Here is a 19,386-nt window from a genome sequence, read left to right on the forward strand (position 1 = left end):
AATTCAGTTGTGGAATATCGATCCCGATTTAAAACATGGATGAAAGCAAAAAATAAATATTCAAAGTTAAACGCGGCCAAATGTAACAAAGTTATAGGTATATTTAACTGAACAATTAGAAAGCATTTACAGCGTGCTGTATCAAAGAACGCAAGGATTGTAGACAATGATTTAATCAGAGTACAGCTTAACAAATAATTGAGTTTCACTTCCGGTTTTGTTTCTCTGGACAAAACAACCATAACTGTGTCAGAAAATACTATTATGACAAAACAGTACAGTTACAGCGTAATAAAAGTTATGTAACAAAGTTCAAATCATTGAAAAGGTCTGTATATTCTGTAAACTTGCCATGAATAATGGTACTTTTAACACATCATGTCATGTAGATTGAGGAAATTCGGAGTAGTGCTATTTTTATATGTATGTAATCGTTCTCCTAATTGATTTTTAGTTTCAAGTTATGAATCCGGACAGATCAGGTTTACACTAGGTTTACATTTTGACTAATATGCCTTTAGGGCGAAGTGAAAGGTATTGGTCAATCTCTTGGTATTAGTCACGGGCACTGGAATTGAAGTTAATGTAAATATAATATGTTCATACTATATAATAATGCCTCGTTCACACGGATGCGCATTAAATTATACTACGCATCAAATTTGATGCGAAGTAAAATAATGCGCATTAAATTAATTCGAATTAAATAGCGTTCACACGGCGGTAATATTTAATGCGAAGTAAACTAATGCGCATTAAATTCGTATGCATTAAAGCTTGCGCGAAATAAATTAAAGAATAGACTATGTTATTGAAAATTATTTCTATAGATATTTTAATGAATATTGTGTAGATACAGAATTCATTGTTCAAAACGCTATAGTATAGTCTACTACATGTTTACAATTTACATACATGCATAACTGATCTACACACAAGGAGTTTTGTCGTGTTTATTTATATGTTCCCAAGTAATTACTTGTTATTTCCTCTAATGACCAGCATCCAATCTAGACAATATATTGCTTCTTCATCATTTATGGGCCCAATTTTAAAACTTCGGAACGTCTTTTTCACCATTCCGCTGACTACTGTTGTGACGTAAATTTTAATTACGTATTATAAGTCTACTATGATGTCATATGGTATAAAAATTAACAATGAGCAGCATATTTGTCTTTAAAAAATGTAATTTAAAAAAGAATATCATATTATCACTATTTTAAAACATTTTTGTCGTATTTAAAAACAATTCCTTCCACAGTATTACTCGGTATGCCTATGCAGAGCACAGATTTACGTCTGACATTATCTAATTACATGCTGTACGTTTGTACATGTTTTTAGTGATTATTATCATTTTGCTTCGTTTTTCGTACAAAACTAACATTAATATATATAGCTGACCACAGGTATGATGCATGTGACCCAAATTTGCCATTACGCATGCGTCTACATTTAATTCGAATTAGCTTTGCTTAGCGTTCACACGGAGCTAATGCGAAGTAAATTTAATTCGCATTAAATCGCGACGTCAATTTTAATTCGAAGTAAACTAATGCGCATTAAAATCTCCGTGTGAACGCGGTTCAGATTTAATTCGCATTAACTTACGTTTAATGCGAATTAAATTCTTCGTGTGAACGAGGCATATAACTTTCAGTGCCCGTGGTATTAGTGTGTAAAACGTTTATTCATATCAGGATAAAAAAAGTTCCGAACGACAACTTCTAAAGCATCTTTTAAAATTGATCCGCCTATTCATTGATGATTGAATATTTGAAATATAATGCAATTGATGTAAAAAGTGCATTGTGATGTCATATTCAGCATCGGTGTTTAGCTGGTACAATCGAGGAGTAATAATATGATTGAGAAAATATGATTTACATGCCTTGATTTACACCTTGAAACAACAAAAGGTATGGTATAAAGTTGGTAAATGACAATTTATTATATAATACCTGCAAAAAGGAATTTGTGTTTCACTGGGGGAGGGGGGGGATGTTTTAAAAATATTTTCCGTTTTCCATTCCAAATTATAGAGTTATCTTTCTATGTTTTGTCAAATAAATAAAATTTTATGAAAATTCGACATAAAAAAATCATTTAAAGTGAAACTTTTAAAAATTGACCAGAAAGTAGGCAGCGAAACAATACTATCGTTCACAGTTCTTTAGAAGATTGAGGGACATCTCAGTATCAACAATTTGTTTTACATACTTAATACCTCCTATTTTTAGCCAGGAGTTTCTGATATGCTGCTCTCCTCATTAATTTGACATCTGTGGTAGAAAATTTGAAACTGTTAATGTTATGCGATATTTTAGCCTACTTACAAAGGAACCAGACTGAGTGTAAATTCCCATTACACTGAACATTTGTTTACAATTGATTAGGAGAATTCAGTTTAACAATGGAATGAACAGTTATGAATGAGAGGATCTTTTCATAAAATGGAGAATCATTGAAATACAAATGTACCAAAATTCTAGCATAATGCATTTGCATGCTTGTTTATCATTTGGAACAATCTAGAATATCACCCCAAGAGTATAGATCACCATTGACATCAGTTTTGTGATATATGCCTGGTCCTCAATAGATTTAGTTCAATCATATTACTAGAAAAAAAGTTATAATAGTATTGGTAGACTCCATTAGGTATGGTGAAGAGTAGCCGCATTAGCATATCAGAAACCTTGGATAGTAAAGATGATTTTTGATGAGATGTTCTTATCATTTATCACATTTTCAGCACCATGGCCACAAAAGTTACTGCAAATCCAGAAATAGATATTTTGAAAGAAGAAAGGGAAGGAAGGCTTCGTGAGGTTGGAAATCAGGCTGTATGGTCGTTGTCCTCTTGTAAACCAGGTACAACACTGTTATATGCATGCAACTTTCTGGTTTGAATTTAACTTGCTCAAGCTAGTATTTGTCCATTGTCAGTGATCACTGATGTTGGCAATGTTATGAGAACCACTTGGTCAATTTCAACCAACCATGGCACAAAGTACATGTATCCTTCTGTGAAGGGGGTTTATATTTGTAATTACACATTTCAACAATACCTAGCTTTTGGAAGGCCTGTTATCAAGCCCATAAATTTAAATTCTCTATGAACAAATAAAGCAGAATTCCATGTGTAATAAAGGATATCTGTTAAACCACAAAATTTAGAACCCATAGATTTTGTGCAAACCACGATCCTCAGGGCCAGGGCATTAAGTTTTTAAGTTTAACACAGAAATTCAATGTACATGGAGGAAAAATCTTTCCTTTTTTCTCAGTAACCATTAAGGTACAATATATGTCATATCATTAATGATTAAGCAAGTACTTTAGGCCGTAGATTAAATTTTGTTTAAACCATGACTTCTGTAGTCGGAGCAGAACCAATATCATACTGTTTGTATCCAAAACTAGCAAGCAAGCTAAATGACTCTTATAAACATTGTAGCCCAGGCCAAATATAAAAATTTATTTGTTTGATGTACTCCAACAGACCCATCAAATTTGCTCCTACCCGATCATTTTTTTCAGCAATTTAAAATTTTTTTTTTTTTTTTTTTTTGGTTCCCTTGAAAATAGAAAGTTCTCCTTATTTTAAAAGAAAATATTAGAAACTTTAATGACGTTTAAAAAAAAAAACCTACCTACCAACCCACCTTGAAAAATATGGGTCGGAGTACATCAAACAAAAATATTTTTAATGATGGCCCCATGAGTATCTTGTTAGCAAATAAATTGTCAGTAAACTGAATTCAAATTTTTTGTCCATGTGATTATACACCATTTTGACAAAATTGAATGGTTGGTCTATGAAGCTAGTCAGGCAAAATATTTTTGGCTGAAAGGAATATTTGAAATCTGACACTTGAGTATAATTTCAGAAAATGAGAAAAAAAATTTTACTTCTTTACGTCTTGTATTATAAAATTTTTGTGTTGGTTACAAAGGAGAAACATAAAATTTTGATTTAGCCTATATCTTGTTTACCCACCAGGCTGAGACTTACTGGAACTACATCCTATAGGGTTCAAATGAAAGTTCATTAATAATCAGATAGCCCAGGTTAGCTATAAATGATCAATCTAACTCAAAGAAGTATTTTGTTATTTTTAGTCAAGTTGCGTAGCAAATCTTGACTTTTAAATTGGCGAAGGATGGGCGTCCAGTCGGGTGGCGTCCACAATTAGCTTGTCCGGTCTCTAACATTCATACTTTTTGGTGCATCTTTGTGAGACTTACATAACAAGATCACATCCAAAAGAGGAAGGTTTCCATTTATTTTGAGGTCAAAGTTCAAGGTCACTTTGTCACTAAATGCCATATATTTGAGCATGTCCGGTCTCTTAACTTTCATACTACTAGGGGCATCTTTGTGAAACTTACATAACATGATCACATCCAAAAGAGGAAGGTTCCTGTCTATTTTTAGGTCCAAAGGTCAAGGTCACTTTGTCACTAAATGCCATAGATTTGAGCTTGTCCGGTCTCTAACTTTTATACTACTTGGTGCGTCTTTGTCAGACTTGCATATTTTGAGCACATCCAAAAGGGGAAGGTTCCTATTTATTTTGAGGTCAAAAGGTCAAAGTCTCTTTTTCACTATATACTGTAGATTTGAGCTTGCCTCTAACTTTTATACATGTACTTACTGGTGCATGTTTATCAGACTTCAAATCCTGATGAAATTCAAGATTCATGTTGCTTTTGAAATCCAAAGGTCAAGGTCATTATCACACTAAATACCTATTGCGGCCATTCAAAGCTTCATACTTATAAACTATATTAAATATGTGCATGTTTTTACTTTGTGAATACAAGCGTGCATAATTTTCCAAACTGCAACTCGGTCATTTGCATCTTTGATGCGTTTTAGCGATTTTTAAAACATTTTGTTTGAAGAATGCATTAAGCAGAATGTAAATACACTGTACAAGATATATTTGAATTACATAGTTTGTTTGGAGGATTTGGAGTAGATCAGCTCCTGGACAATACAGTGGACACATACTGGCAGTCAGATGGACCTCAACCTCACCTGGTCAATATCCAATTCAGACGAAAGACCACCATCCATGATGTGTGCATCTACAGATTACAAAGCTGACGAAAGCTACACACCAAATAGGTACGCCATATTGTTAACATATCAACACCACACAATATATACCTTTTATACCTTAGAGTACATCAACTGTAAAGTGTACTGCAAAGCCACTTAATGCTTGCCTTGTATGTTAATCATGGATATAGAGTAATACATTTCCTGTGATTTTTTGTTTGTTTAAGTTATATAATGACTTTTAGCATCGGTGTCTGTATATTTCCAGGATTTCACTAAGAGCTGGCACACACTTTAATGACCTTATTGAAGTAGACCAAATAGAACTCAGTGAACCAGTCGGCTGGGTGTGTGTTCCCATGAAGGACATCAATGATAAACCAATCAGGACATTTATGGTTCAGATAGCTGTGCTTTCAAATCATCAAAATGGGCGGGACACACACCTCCGCAGAATAAAAGTCAGATCTCCTGTGCAGGACACTTATGTTGTGAAAACACCCAAGTTCACCAGTCTGGAACTCATGCAGCTGGCCTATATAAAGTGAGAGGTTGCTGATTGTCATGTGTGTGTTAAAAGACATCAACATGAATCTCAAACATTTTATAAAGATGGAAGAACTCACATTCACTTTAATTCTTTCCAAGTGAAAGATTTTTTTCTTCGGTTGTTTATTGAACAAATGAAACAACCGAGTTTGTAATGTTTTATTGTATATTACCATAGACTGTTTCCCAAAAAGTGTTCATCATAGATACTTGTAATATAGAATTCAAAACACTATTATATTTGTTTTCATTGCATATTATACATTGACAGTTTACATTTTGAAACCCACAATATTAAAATATCAAAGAACAGCAGAGCAAGCCATTAAAACTACGTCAGCACTCATTTAAGTTAAATGCATTTATTTTAAACAGCAATATTCCTATCTACTTATTAAAATATGGCTGCAAGACTGTCTTTATTCCCTCAGAAAATGGTGTTTGCCTCCCAGAGACTAGAGCTTCCATCTTCTTGCAGGATAAGTGTGTGTTATAGGGTCGGGGAGCTCCCTTAGAGGGAGTCCTGTCTGCTTTAATGTTTTCTGTACTCAGGGAAAAGGCTGATGCCATGGCAATAGACATGTCATATTTTGTCATTTCTTCATTAGATGACCAGTGGAAAACTCCATGAACTTTTTCTGGATCCTGTGAATGAGAGTGTTTAAAAAATTTATGTGAAATGGGCATACATGCATGACAGGGGATTGACAAAGGCAGTATTGAAATAAAAAGAGCAAGGAGCATCAACGGCCAAACTCTACAGTTATTCTGATCAAATGAGATTAGTGCCAACAATTTTATGACTGATGTGACAAAAAATCAGTTTCCAGGAAGATATGTTGAATTTTATTTGGGAACTTTGTTAAAAATTTCAAAGTATAAATAGTTACAAATAAGAATGCAAAAACTTAGATTTAAATGCAATAACAAGTTCACAAAATTTTAACTTCATACAATATGAAACATGAAGGGCTGCTGGTTGGTGCTGGATCTTTGGTTGTATTGTGTGAACTAACCTGAAGCCTCCTATCTGCTAGTTGTCTAATAACATAAGCTATGTCATCACAGTGAGTGGGGTATCTCTTTTCATAATCAGATGCAATCAATTCAGACCCTTTTACAATCTTCTCAAACAGAATTGTAACAGCACTCTCTGCAATGTACTCTATATCTCCATACAAGATTGGCACTCGTAAAACTGAGTTCTCTGCAATAATATATTTTTATTTTATATTAAGGAAATTCCACCCTCTAGAATTATAGGTTTAATCTTACATTTTATTGTTGATTCTTCAAATAATATATCTTAGTAACAAATAAAAATGATAAGATAAGTATGCTGCAGTATTGATTTTTTTTTTATCAATTAGCACACAAATACATGTATATGTTATCAAAATTAGGAAATTGCAATTTTCCTTTAACAGCATTATCAAAATTTCACAAAAACTGGTTAAAACAATATAATAGTATTCATAACAATTTCATGAAACAGTTTCTTTAAAAAATTTGTGAAAAATAGAGGAAATCTATCACATTAATGGACTTGATAAGTAATTTAATGAAAACAGAGTAATTGCCCTTGGATTCAATATTTTGAAACATATAATTGATTATTCATATATAACTTGGACTTTTGAAATATTTTATGGTTGACAATTTTTTTTACAATAATTATTGAAAAATACTCCAACAAAATTTATGTTCCTGTCATGCATGAAAGGCAAAGATAATGAACAGTGATCAATCTCAACTCCTATAAGCAATACAAAATAGAGAGTTAGGCAAACACGGACCCCTGGATATACCAGAGGTGGGATCCGGTGCCTAGGAGGAGTAAGCAACCCCTGTCGACCAGTCACACCTGCCGTGAGTCCTATATCTTGATCAGGTAAACAGAGTTATTCATAGTCAAAATCAGTGTGCCAAGAATGGCCTAACAACCGGCATGAAACGCGTCAGACAGCATTTCACCCAATGATAGGTTGTATTGGCAAATTAGATCGTTATAACGACCATAGAATTTGCAAAATGCTGATTTTTTACGCGACTGGGAACCCCTGTACCATCAACTTGTTTGTCCATCAGTAGCCTACTTTGATTTAAAAACTGACTATACGCAGAACAAGCTCTTGCCTATTGAATCAGTTGAGAGATATAAACACCATATGCAGGTGATAATGGAATATTGCTACATAAATATGCGAAGTTGACGATAGAGAAGTTAAAATCATCCCCTTTGTTTTGAAGTCGAGTTGTTTGTTTGCCGTTAATATCTACTTCCAATAAAATATTTAAGTATGAAGTAAAAGTGGATGACTCTGGTGTTTTATATTTCAAGTTCACTGGGATATATTGAATCGACATATGAATGAAAATTATTTAGATAATACAGTAAAATATCTCTATCTCGAAGTCCGAGGAACCTCGAAAAAACTTCGAGATATCCGGGGGTCCGAGATATCCAAAATCGATCTTGGATATTTTTTGAAGGAGGATATTTTATGCATATTATGGGATTTGCAATATAAACAACAACCCTATTGCGGTTTCTTATAGTTTAATGCAAGTTGATGAATTAATATTGTGGAATTTCAAAGACAAACATTTCGTTTTTAAATATATTAACATCCAATTGAATTCACAATGTGTTTCAAAATTAAGATGATCGTGTCTGTATGCTTACTTTAAGTTTACTGATGCCCAGGCTCGACTAGCATGTAGTTATTGCGTTGTAATGAAAGAAGCTATCATGTAAGAAACAAAAAAGAGGGATTTAAAAAAACAACTTTTAAATGTTTATTAAATAAATTTTCGTGTTTTTTCTGTACTAGTTTTAATGAGGGAGCGTGTATTATTAAATGCATTATCGTTAATAAGAGCATTACCTTCAAGCGCACTTTGACGATTTTGTGCGTTTATCTAACCCACATGTTAATGATATAGTGTGTGCCATTCAAAACACCATCCCTGGAATCGGGTGTGTCAGTTCATGATTGGCGGTGGACTTTAGCCGTAATGTTGGAAGGCTTCACTAATTATCAAAGCTGTTGAACCATTTTTTGGCGACCTAGGTCTACTCGGAAAAAGCGAGCGTGGATTAGCGGTCATTAATTATAATTGATGTAGCCGCGGGTGTGAATGTGTGACTTAACGACGCCAGGTATGGTAAGCAGAGTGGAAAATTGACTGCACTTCGAGATAAACCAGGTGAATTTGGGGTATGGGACCTTGAAAATACTTCGACATAAGCGGAGTATTCGAGATTACCGTGTTTGAAATATCAGAAGTTTTTTTAATCAGTTATATAGGGAAAACGGCTGGGACCGGCGGTCAACTTCGACTCAAGCGGGGTATTCGAGATAAACCATATTCGAGATACAGATATTTTACTGTACATCGTCGATATATCTAAATGTCGAATGGAAGGCCACAGCAAGAGATTTTTTCTTCTCGCGTAGAAGTTTTTGAATAAATTCTACTTCAAAAGAATATAAAAACACTGTTGGAAGACCTGATCACCAAAGATGACAAAGATATTGTCAATGAGGAACTCCAACATATTTTTTATTTCAAATTCAGAGTACTTGTGTGTGGAATCAGAGTGGTGTTTAACAAAGTAATTTTTTGGATGACTTATCACTAGATAGGAATATTTGCGTTTTCCATTTTTGTTGAAGAAGTAACTATCTATGATGTCAAAAAGTCTAGTTTTTAATTTATCATGAGGAATTGTGGTGTAAAGAGTTGAAAAGTCATAGGGTTTGATGTTGTTGATTTGAGAAAAGTTTTGCGATTTTAGATTTACTAAAAGTTCTTTAGAATCCACGTTTGATTTACACCACTTCTGGCATATGTAGTCGCACAGTACGTTTGAAGTTTCTCTTATTAAATCATTGACCTTGCGAAATTTACATCACAGGAGGGTGGAATACTTTAACTCAATTCTCTCAGTAGTTGTGTGGATGTTCAGTCAGTGTTCCTTTTACAGGAAAAACATTTCAGTTACTGCATTTTTAGCTCTTCTGAGCCAAAGGCTCAAAGAGCTAATCATATGGCCATGTGCGGTGTGCATCAACTTTTTTGGAAAAATGGCTATATCTCAAGAACCCCTTGGTCAATTTTTGTCAAATTTGTCACAGGGTATCCTTGGCCCAAGGGCTTTGATTTGTACTAAAACTAGGGTTTTGACCCTTTAACAAGGGGAGATAATTAGGAAAATGCAAACAAAAGTAGTGGTTGCTAAAAAAATCTTCTTCTCAAGAACCACTGGGCAAATTATCACTAAACTTATGCATAAGGATTAGGATAGGTTGTAGATAAAAAATTGTTCAAGGCATCATCCTGGGGCAAAGGGTGTGGTCTCAAGGTCACTTCAAAGTTGACCTTAAATTTTGTTTTGTTAAAACTTTGATATTTTGCTTAGTATAAGGACTAGGATCATCAAATTTTGTCAGTTGATGCATCTTAGGACCTAATATCATGTTGTCTCAAAAGAAGGTCATGGTGACCTACGTTTTGAATTTTCAGGTAATTTTTATTAAATGGATTTTGATGCATATCTTGGACACTTTTGAGCCTATGATCATCAAAAGTTGTCAGTTGATGGATCATGGGACGTTGAACTGCATCATGTGAAAAGTATGTCACCATGACCTACTTTCTGAATTTTATGGCTAATCATTTATGAATACATTTTAGGTTGTTATTTCAGATACCGAGAGGTTTAGAATCATCAAACCTTGTAAGTTGATGCGTCTAGAGGCCTCAAAACATATTCATAAAAAAGTAGGTCACAGTGACCTACTTTTTGAATTTTGCAGACATTCAAATTTCACATTTTCAATTTTAGATGCATATTTTGGACACTATGAAAGCTAGGATCATCAAACTTTGTCAGTTGATTCATCTTGAGTCTTCCTAGTTTGTTGACCAAAAAGTAGGTCACCGTGACCTACTTTTGGAATTTGATGGCTATATTTTAATATTTCATATACTATTTGACTTCAATTATCAAACTTTGTCAGTTGATGCATCTTGAGTCTTTGGAGTGTGTTGACCAAAAAGGTCACTGTGGCCTTCTTTTGGAATTTGACAGCTATATTTGAATACTATTTGACTTGTCAGTTGATGCATCTTGAGTCTTCAGTGTGTCGACCAAAAGTAGGTCACTGTGACCTACTTTTGGACAGTTACATTTAAATTTTCAGGTACTATTTGACTTAACATCATCAAACTTTGTTAATTGATGAATCTTGGTTAGTGAGAATTTTTGCCAGTTCTACAATGTATCAGAAGAGCGATTCTAGGCCCATGGGCCTCTTGTATACTAAAGGTTTTGTATTTTGTTTATAATAGTTATCAAGATTAATTTTTATATCCATCAGTTTTAATAATAGTATGTTTTGGAAATGAAAGCTATTTAGCATACTACTAGCAAGAATGACAGTTACTTACCTGGAGAAGCTCCCAATGTAATTTTTTCACCCTCTAGTTTACTCTGTCCATACTTGTTGAGGGGATTAGGTTTTGCATCTTCATCATATGGAGGGGATTTCCCATCAAACACATAATCAGTGCTGATGTACAGAACCCAGGCACCAACGGATTCTAAAACACAATTGATCTTTTGTTACATGGAGCTATTTACTACAAGTACTGGTATATGGTGTGCATCATGACAGTCACATGTAATTTTCCATGCCATGTATTTTCTACATTCATACTCTTATAGGATAGTAAAGGTCATCTTCAAATTTATCCCCTGAATTTAAATTTCATTCATTCATCTTTTTTATAATATTAAAGGAATAAGATGATTTGAAGAAAAAAATCACCAAAATAAACTATATACTATCTTTTTAAAAACACGTGTAATTTATCACAATGAAATTTGAGATATGGTCATTCATTGAATGTGGTTGCACTCTAGGGCACAGAGTTTAAAAAACACACTTTTGCTGAAATTTGTCAGAAAGATTAATTGGGAATGTCGAATATTAAAAGTGTAATATGATAATTCTTTCTTATGTGTACTTACTTGCAGCCTGACAAATGTAATCTGTAGCAGAGAGATTGAGCTTCTTTGTTCCATCAGGGTCGTTTTCCACTGCATCGGGCTTTCTCTCAGCAGCACTGTGGATTATTACTGAGGGCTACGAGGAGAAATTATGCAAACTTTGAAATTATAATTATTTATATCATTATGGATGTATGTTGAAATGCCATATTTTAAATAGACATGAGAGAGAGAGAGAGAGAGAGAGAGAGAGAGAGAGAGAGAGAGAGAGATTTGGAAACAAACTCTGAAAGTGTTGATGACTTCCTTGACTTGATTTTCATCAGTGATGTCTAGTTTCTTTAAACTTTCCTTCGCTCGGCTGAAAGCCAGACCAAGTGTCTCCCAAGAGTTATCAGACAAGAATTCCTTATAGATAGCTCTTCCAAAGAGGCCTGATGCGCCTGTGACAAGAACCCGCTTTGCCATAGTCTAGCTATACTGATAGAAAAGCATCATTTTACAATCAAAACGCTTCTTCTATATAGTATTGTACCAAGAATTTATCAGTGTGCAACAAAGACCAAATGTTTCAAACTTTGTGTAGGGCAGATACTTTCACAACATCTAGACATCTTGAAAGAAGATTGGAATTATATCAATTATATAACATGTATGTACTTGAGAGATGTATAAACCAAATTGTTGTAATTTAAGGCTTGAATTAAAGTTAAATCAAATTCAATAGGCTAGCTCCCTTAATCTTCGGGTTGTATGACCTACAAAGAATGTCCATCTTCCTATGCTAAGATGTGTAGTAAATGAAAAAAATTCTCTTATCCACTAAAATTTGCAAAACCTTTTTATTTATACTGTTCATTTTGATAATTTACTAGAACAATGAAGTGTACCGTCACTCAATCTGTATACAAGTCCGAGGGAATTTTCAGTGATCAAAGCAGATTATATATCCTAGCTGAGTACTGGTACATTTCTGAGGGTATTTTTAGTGGTCAATACTTGAGACTGGTAGATTTCATTGGGAATTTTTGATTGGTTTCAAAGGGTCATGTTTGGTGGTCAAACCTTAAATTGGACTGGTAGATTTACTAGAATATTTTAAATGGCCTAGTAGATTTCTATTTTTTTGGAAGTCATAACATGGACTGGTATATTTCCATGTATCATTAGCAATTTTCATGGTTAACCTTGGACAGGTAGATTTCCATGAGAAGTTTCGATGATAAAAAATTGGAGTATAATATTCTTATACCGGTAAGTATTTTTGATAGTTAAACTTTGGGACTGATAGATTTCATTAAAGGGGCATGAACACGATTTGAGCTGAAAATTTAAAAAAATTATTTTTCCATTTTTAATGTTTAGAATGCTAAACCATGATATCTCTAATGGTCAGCAAAAATTTGAATGTCAGTTGTCAAGGTACATGGGAGATAGAGCTCATTAAATTATGGAGCGCCAAATTAACATAAACTCAAATAATTGAAGATATCTTCAATTATTTGAAGATATCATCAATTCATTTGATGCGCACAACAATTGAATTAAAGATCTCTTCAAATAATTAATGATATCTTCAATTCTGAATTTATGAGAGCATTAATTCTTCAGCTGATTTGATGCACGCTTCAATTGAATTAATGATCTCTTCAAATGAATTAATGATATCAACAATTGAATTGATGCGCGCTACAATTCAATTGAAGAGAGCAATAATTGATATAATGCGCGCATTAAATCTATTGATGAGAGCAATAATTGAATTGATGCGCGCATTAATTCATTTGATGAGAGCAATAATTGATTTAATGCGCGCATTAATTCAATTATTGCTCTCTTCAATTGAATTAATGATATCTTTAATTCATTGGAAGAGAGCAATAATTCTTTCAGAGAGAGCAACTATATAATTAAAGATATCTTCAATTCAACATATCCACAATTGAATTAGTGATATCTTTAATTGAATTGTTGCTCTCTTTAAAAGAATTGATGCGAGCATTAATTCCTTATACAAAAGCATTGTAAATGATTTAAAGATATCTTCAATTGAATTAAAGAGATCATCAAATTATTTATACCGAGCTCTAAATTAATTATTGCGAGCAATATTTCTACTAAATTGATGCTCTCTTCAAATGAATTGAAGAGAGCAATAATTGAATTAATGCGCGCATCAAATCTATTATTGCTCTCATTAATTGAATTAATGCGAGTATCAATTGAATTGAAGAGAGCAATAATTGAATTAATGCGCGCATTAAATCAATTATTGCTCTCATTAATTCAATTGATGCGCGCATTAACTCAATTGATGAGAGCAATAATTGAATTGAAGCGCGCATTAATTCATTTGATGAGAGCAATAATTGATTTAATGCGCGCATTAATTCAATTAAAGAGAGCAATAATTGAATTGATGATATCTTCAAATAATTGAAGATATCTTCAATTATTTGAGTTTATGTTAATTTGGCGCTCCATATTAAATTCCTTGTTATGTAAACAAGGCTCGAGCCATGTTTTTGTTTACATAGGTTAAATATACTAGAAAAAGTTTGTTTAAAGCAGCTTTTTCAATTTACAAGTTAATTCGGAACACAATTAAATAGTTTCTAGTGTTTAGCACATCTCTTTTTGTTTTAAACATGCTTTTTTCTATTGAGCAATCTATATGTAAACAAAAACATGGCACGAGCCTTGTTTACAATTAACACGGAATTGTAAGTGCGCTGTAGGCGTGTCTCACTCATAACTCAAAAAACCAATATTAAAATTTTGGTTGACCATTAGAAATAGTATCTAAGCATTGTAAACAATGAAAATGGAAAAGTAAAATTTGAAAAATTTAAGCTTCTGTCAGGTTGTGAGACAATTTCTTTAATATTTCAAAATCATTTGGCCCATGAACCTTATAGTTAGAAATTAAGTCATGATATTTGATGGGCTGATTTATTCCATGAGTAATTTCATCTAAAGATCTCAATGACATCTGCATGCATCCACCTGATCCTCAATAATAAACAATTGTAGCCCATACACAAGGTTGGAAATTAAAGTCTGCCCGACACAGTGCACATATCCTAGACGTCCGAGATCTGCAACTTGGTCACAGACCTTAAATTTCTCTCGCCACCCACTTCTCTTGTTAATCAGGGTTATGAGGGTGAAAATTAAGAAGCGAGTGGTGAAAGAAAGGTCTGTAACTTAGTAAGGTTCACTCATTTAGAATAGGTAACAGGGTATATAATTTGGCACTATAATAGGCCCCGTCAACTTTCTTAAAAAATGGAAATTCCTCATATTTGAAGTGCTATTACATTTGTAAAACTGTGTTAAATAATTTTAGGATACATGTCAAGTTAATGGGAAACAAGAGGCCCATGGGCCACATCGCTCACCTGAGTCACCTTGGCCCATATCTGAAGACTTTCCATATATATTTGCATGAAAAACCTTAGTCCCTATTATGGCCCAAACTACCCTTTGCAAACTTGAATCTACACTATGTCAGAAAGCTTTCATGTAAATGTCAACTTCTTTGGCCCAATGGTTCTTGAGAAGAAGATTTTTAAAGCTTTTTCCTATATTTGTATGTAAAACTTTGACCCCCCCCCCTCACTTGTGGCCCCATCCTACCCCCCCCCCCCCCCCCCTGGGGGGGCCATGATTTGAACAAACTTGAATCTCCACTATGTCAGAAAGTTTTCTTGTAAATATCAGCTTTTCTTACTCAGTGGTTATTGAGAAAAAGATTTAACTATATATTTGTATGTAAAACTTTGATCCACCCCTTGGGGCCCCATCCTACCCCCAGGGGCCATGATTTGAACAAACTTGAATCTGCACTATGTCAGAAAGTTTTCATGTAAAACTCAGCTTTTCTGGCTCAGTGGTTCTTGAGAAGAAGATTTTTCCTATATATTTGTATGTAAAACTTTGATCCCCTATTGTGGCCCCATCCAACCCCTGGAGCCCATGATTTGAACAAACTTGAATCTGCATTATGTCTGGAAGCTTTCATGTAAATCTCAGCTTTTCTGGCTTAGTGGTTCTTGAGAAGAATATTTTTAAAGTTTTTTCCCTATATATTTGTGTGCAAAACTTTGATCCCCCTTTGTGGCCCCATCCTATCCCCGGGGGCCATGATTTGAACAAACTTGAATCTGCACTATGTCAGGAAGTTTTCATGTAAAAATCAGCTTTTCTGACTCAGTGGTTCTTGAGAAGAAGATTTTTAAAGATTTTTCCTATATATTTGTATGTAAAACTTTGATCCCCTATTGTGGCCCCATCCAACCCCCGGGGCCCATGATTTGAACAAACTTGAATCTGCATTATGTCAGGAAGCTTTCATGTAAATATCAGCTTTTCTGGCTTAGTGGTTCTTGAGAAGAATATTTTTAAAGTTTTTCCCTATATATTTGTGTGTAAAACTTTGATCCACCCCTTGGGGCCCCATCTTATCCCCGGGGGCCATGATTTGAACAAACTTGAATCTGCACTATGTCAGAAAGTTTTCATGTAAAAATCAGCTTTTCTGGCTCAGTGGTTCTTGAGAAGAAGATTTTTAAAGATTTTTCCTATATATTTGTATGTAAAACTTTGATCCCCTGTTGTGGCCCCATCCAACCCCAGGGGCCCATGATTTGAACAAACTTGAATCTGCATTATGTCAGGAAGCTTTCATGTAAATATCAGCTTTTCTGGCTTAGTGGTTCTTGAGAAGAAGATTTTTAAAGTTTTTCCCTATATATTTGTATGTAAAACTTTGATCCCCCCTTGTGGCCCCATCCTACCACCAAGGGCCATGATTTGAACAAACTTGAATCTGCAATATGTCAGGAAGCTTTCAGGTAAATTTCACCTCTTTTGGCCCAGTGGTTCTTGAGAAGAAGATTTTTAAATGACCCCACCCTACTTTTGCATTTTTGTGATTATCTCCCCTTTGAAAGGGACATGGCCCTTCATTTGAACAAACTTGAAAGCCCTTCACCCAAGGATGCTTTTGGCCAAGTTAGGTTGAAATTGGCCCAGTGGTTCTGGAGAAGAAGTCAAAAATGTGAAAAGTTTACGGACAGACAGACAGACGGACGCCGGACAAAATGTGATCAGAATAGCTCACTTGAACCTTCGGTTCAGGTGAGCTAAAAATGATATGCAACAAGTAGGTGTCACCATGATTCCTAGCATATAGATGAGTGCAAATACAAAAGCAAGACATGTGGGCAGTTGCTGAAGAAATTCAGATGAAAACCTACATGGTCCTGCAAAATTAAGGTTTGTAGCTAGTTGAGAGGGAAGATGGATAGCCCCATATGAATTAAAGGTAGATTTTTAAAAAGGGCAGACAAGAGTTCTTGATTGCGCAGAGCATCTAAATCCCCGCTCTGGGATTGGGTGGTGTGAATTTAGCCCAAAGAAGAGAAAATCAAAGTGGGAACAGGTTGGGAACACTTTCCCTATAGCAAGATCTTCTTGCTAAAACACATTTATCTAGCTCTCTTTAGTGAGAAAATAAACATTACCATAAACAGGTGTTTTGATGTCTTTAGTGAAAATAATAGCAAATTCCATGCAATTATGCTGAATAAGTGTGACACACACTCATCAGCATGACTCGAATTGTCTCTATAAAATTGACAACACAGTGAAGAAATTTCATATCAATGTTGCTGCGTAAACAGAAAGAATTCTGAAATCCAATGCACATTGTAAGTATTTTTGTTTTGATTAATATATTTGCAGAAGTATCGGATATCTAAGCACTTTTTCTAATTCTAATGTTCTCCACAGATGTTTTTCTCGGTTGTACGGATATATATTTACTCTTCATAGAAAGCTGGGATAGTTGCGTTTTTGCGAGAATATCTCACTAGAGGGGAAGTGTTCCCAACCTGGAGAAAGCTAGGGGCACCTGCTCAGAACAATGTTTTGTGCACCAGTATATGTATGGATTGTATGCAATTTATGGTCATAATTTATTAGCTACAGCAATAAAATACACAAGTATTGACATAAAAGGAAAATATGATTTTTCACTAGTTTCTCACAAACTGGCTTTGATCACAGGAGTCGGCAATTGCCGATTCCTGTGCTTTGATGTATACCCCCTACCCACATTTCAGAGTAGACGGGGGAAAAAACTATCCACTAGCTGCCACCAAAGTAGGTGATAAGATAAAGGTCTGAGTAAAGCTCTCTCCTTCAAAATAAAATTTCAGTAGTAGTTTTCAATTTTTGTCACTCAAGTACTGGAATCACCATGACAAGAAAAAGAAGAAAAGTTATGAAGCAATGCAATGTAGAACGCTTACGAAACTGATTAATTTTGTTTTGGTTGGAAGCTTAAGCAAATAAAAGACATTAGTTTAGCTTTGATTTAATGATAATCTACTGTACTCAATGTAGTAACATACATTGATAGTAGATACAATCACTATTAGAGGGCGAAGCCCTCTCACGGCCCGAAGGGCCGTGAGAGCGGAGCTCTCCCTATAGGTAACACGTATATACATGTTTAAAAGAAAAATATAGGAAAATAATGAAAAATTAAACCATACCTATGGAACTTGAAAATTTTGGTACTAATGGCGTCAATTCGAATACTATCGCGTGGACATGTATTTCTCCATTTTGAATCTCGTTTACCCTAGTTCACGTCGTTCTGAGATGTTACATAAAATTCGTAAAAGCATGTAAATCTTATTTTCTTAATCATATATAATCACTCCACCATTCACGCCATGTTTGTTGTTGTGGTTCAGACGCTATGTTTGTAAATTTGCTAAATAACGACGCTGAATATGACGTAACACTGTACTGTTTACATCAATTGCGTTATATTTCCCGCGTTCAATATATAGGCGGATCAACTATCCAAAATTAGGATGCTTTGATACAGCTCCGTCCTCGTGCTAACTTCGGGTTGTTTTTGTTCTGTTTTGGATATTGATACTAATGCCAACATTTGTTTGCTTTGCCCTCAAACACGGTCACGCCGTAAAACATATTAAAGTCTTGGGTACAACTAAGTACTATGAAATCCATAAAGTGCAAGTACAATTACCGTTCGATCGGGTTCGAAATCCTAATATTAAGCATATCAATTCAAACTTATAATCATTCGATGAACCCCATCAATAGTCTGGGATTGAAAGATGTGCAAAATTTTAGCTCACTTGAGCTTTTCTGGCCTTAAGACCATAAAGTGAGAATATTCTTAATTAAGTCTAACAAATCCAGCTAAGTTTTGAAACAATTTTCATGAAGAAATAAGATTTTAGATAAATTATTTCAATATTTACATTTCTTCAATCTGATTAAAACCAGATCTTCAATCCGCTCCTCTATTCTCCATGTCGCGACATGGAGAATAGAGGAGCGGATTGAAGATCTGGTTTTAATCAGATTGACATATCATAATTTGTCTAATCCAAAAATAAATAATGATTGCACTGTTTATTTAAGAAAAACAGCGCCAATTACAGATGTGGCGAACACATATAAAACTCGGACAATTTATCAACATCGATTTAAATGTTGCCCATGGTAAATTAATTAGGCCCCTAAAAGTTGAGTTTTTAATAATATCTCGCAGTACTTTCACAATCCGAAGGGCGCATGTGACGTCACTGTACCACGTGACTACCTACCTAATTAACTTGACTTTTTGAAATCGGGGCTTAGATTGTCTGTATTGTGGTTAATTATCGCAAAATTTCGGCGAACGAACTATTAGAAT

General features: G+C 34.4%; 2 protein-coding genes across 5 annotated transcripts; one reads left to right on the forward strand and one right to left on the reverse strand.

Annotated features, from left to right (window-relative positions):
• The first annotated feature begins 11 nt into the window (after window positions 1-11).
• On the forward strand, window positions 12-5,858 carry LOC125681370 (anaphase-promoting complex subunit 10). Its single transcript, XM_048921431.2, is given in 5 exon segments — window positions 12-97; window positions 2,759-2,877; window positions 4,980-5,103; window positions 5,105-5,140; window positions 5,343-5,858. Coding segments are annotated over 4 exon segments (555 nt in total). The 5' UTR covers window positions 12-97; window positions 2,759-2,762; the 3' UTR covers window positions 5,623-5,858.
• On the reverse strand, window positions 5,769-18,755 carry LOC125681367 (methionine adenosyltransferase 2 subunit beta-like). 4 transcript variants are annotated; one of them, XM_048921420.2, is made up of 6 exons: window positions 18,712-18,755; window positions 11,928-12,117; window positions 11,664-11,778; window positions 11,081-11,233; window positions 6,640-6,830; window positions 5,769-6,268 (listed from the first exon to the last, which is right to left on the reverse strand). In XM_048921420.2, the coding sequence occupies exons 2-6, from the start codon at window positions 12,108-12,110 to the stop codon at window positions 6,011-6,013; spliced, it is 900 nt and encodes a 299-aa protein (XP_048777377.2). In that variant the 5' UTR covers window positions 12,111-12,117; window positions 18,712-18,755; the 3' UTR covers window positions 5,769-6,010. The 4 variants fall into 4 exon arrangements, with proteins under 4 accessions (XP_048777377.2, XP_048777376.2, XP_048777373.2 ...); XM_048921419.2 differs by having other exon boundaries at window positions 11,928-12,122; window positions 18,712-18,749; XM_048921416.2 differs by having other exon boundaries at window positions 11,928-12,122; window positions 18,206-18,745.
• Window positions 18,756-19,386: the final 631 nt, after the last annotated feature.

The sequence above is a fragment of the Ostrea edulis genome, chromosome 2 (genome assembly GCF_947568905.1).
Source record: "Ostrea edulis chromosome 2, xbOstEdul1.1, whole genome shotgun sequence".
Lineage (NCBI taxonomy): Eukaryota > Metazoa > Mollusca > Bivalvia > Ostreida > Ostreidae > Ostrea > Ostrea edulis.

Coding starts and splice junctions, on each gene's coding strand:
- LOC125681367 (XM_048921420.2), bottom strand. CDS start 12,110: ATGGCAAAGCGGGTTCTTGTCACAGGCGCATCAGGCCTCTTTGGAAGA. Junction 11,779..11,927: donor AAGTCATCAACACTTTCAGA/GTTTGTTTCCAA, acceptor TTCTCCTCGTAG/CCCTCAGTAATAATCCACAG. Junction 6,269..6,639: donor TAGCAGATAGGAGGCTTCAG/GTTAGTTCACAC, acceptor TCTCATTCACAG/GATCCAGAAAAAGTTCATGG.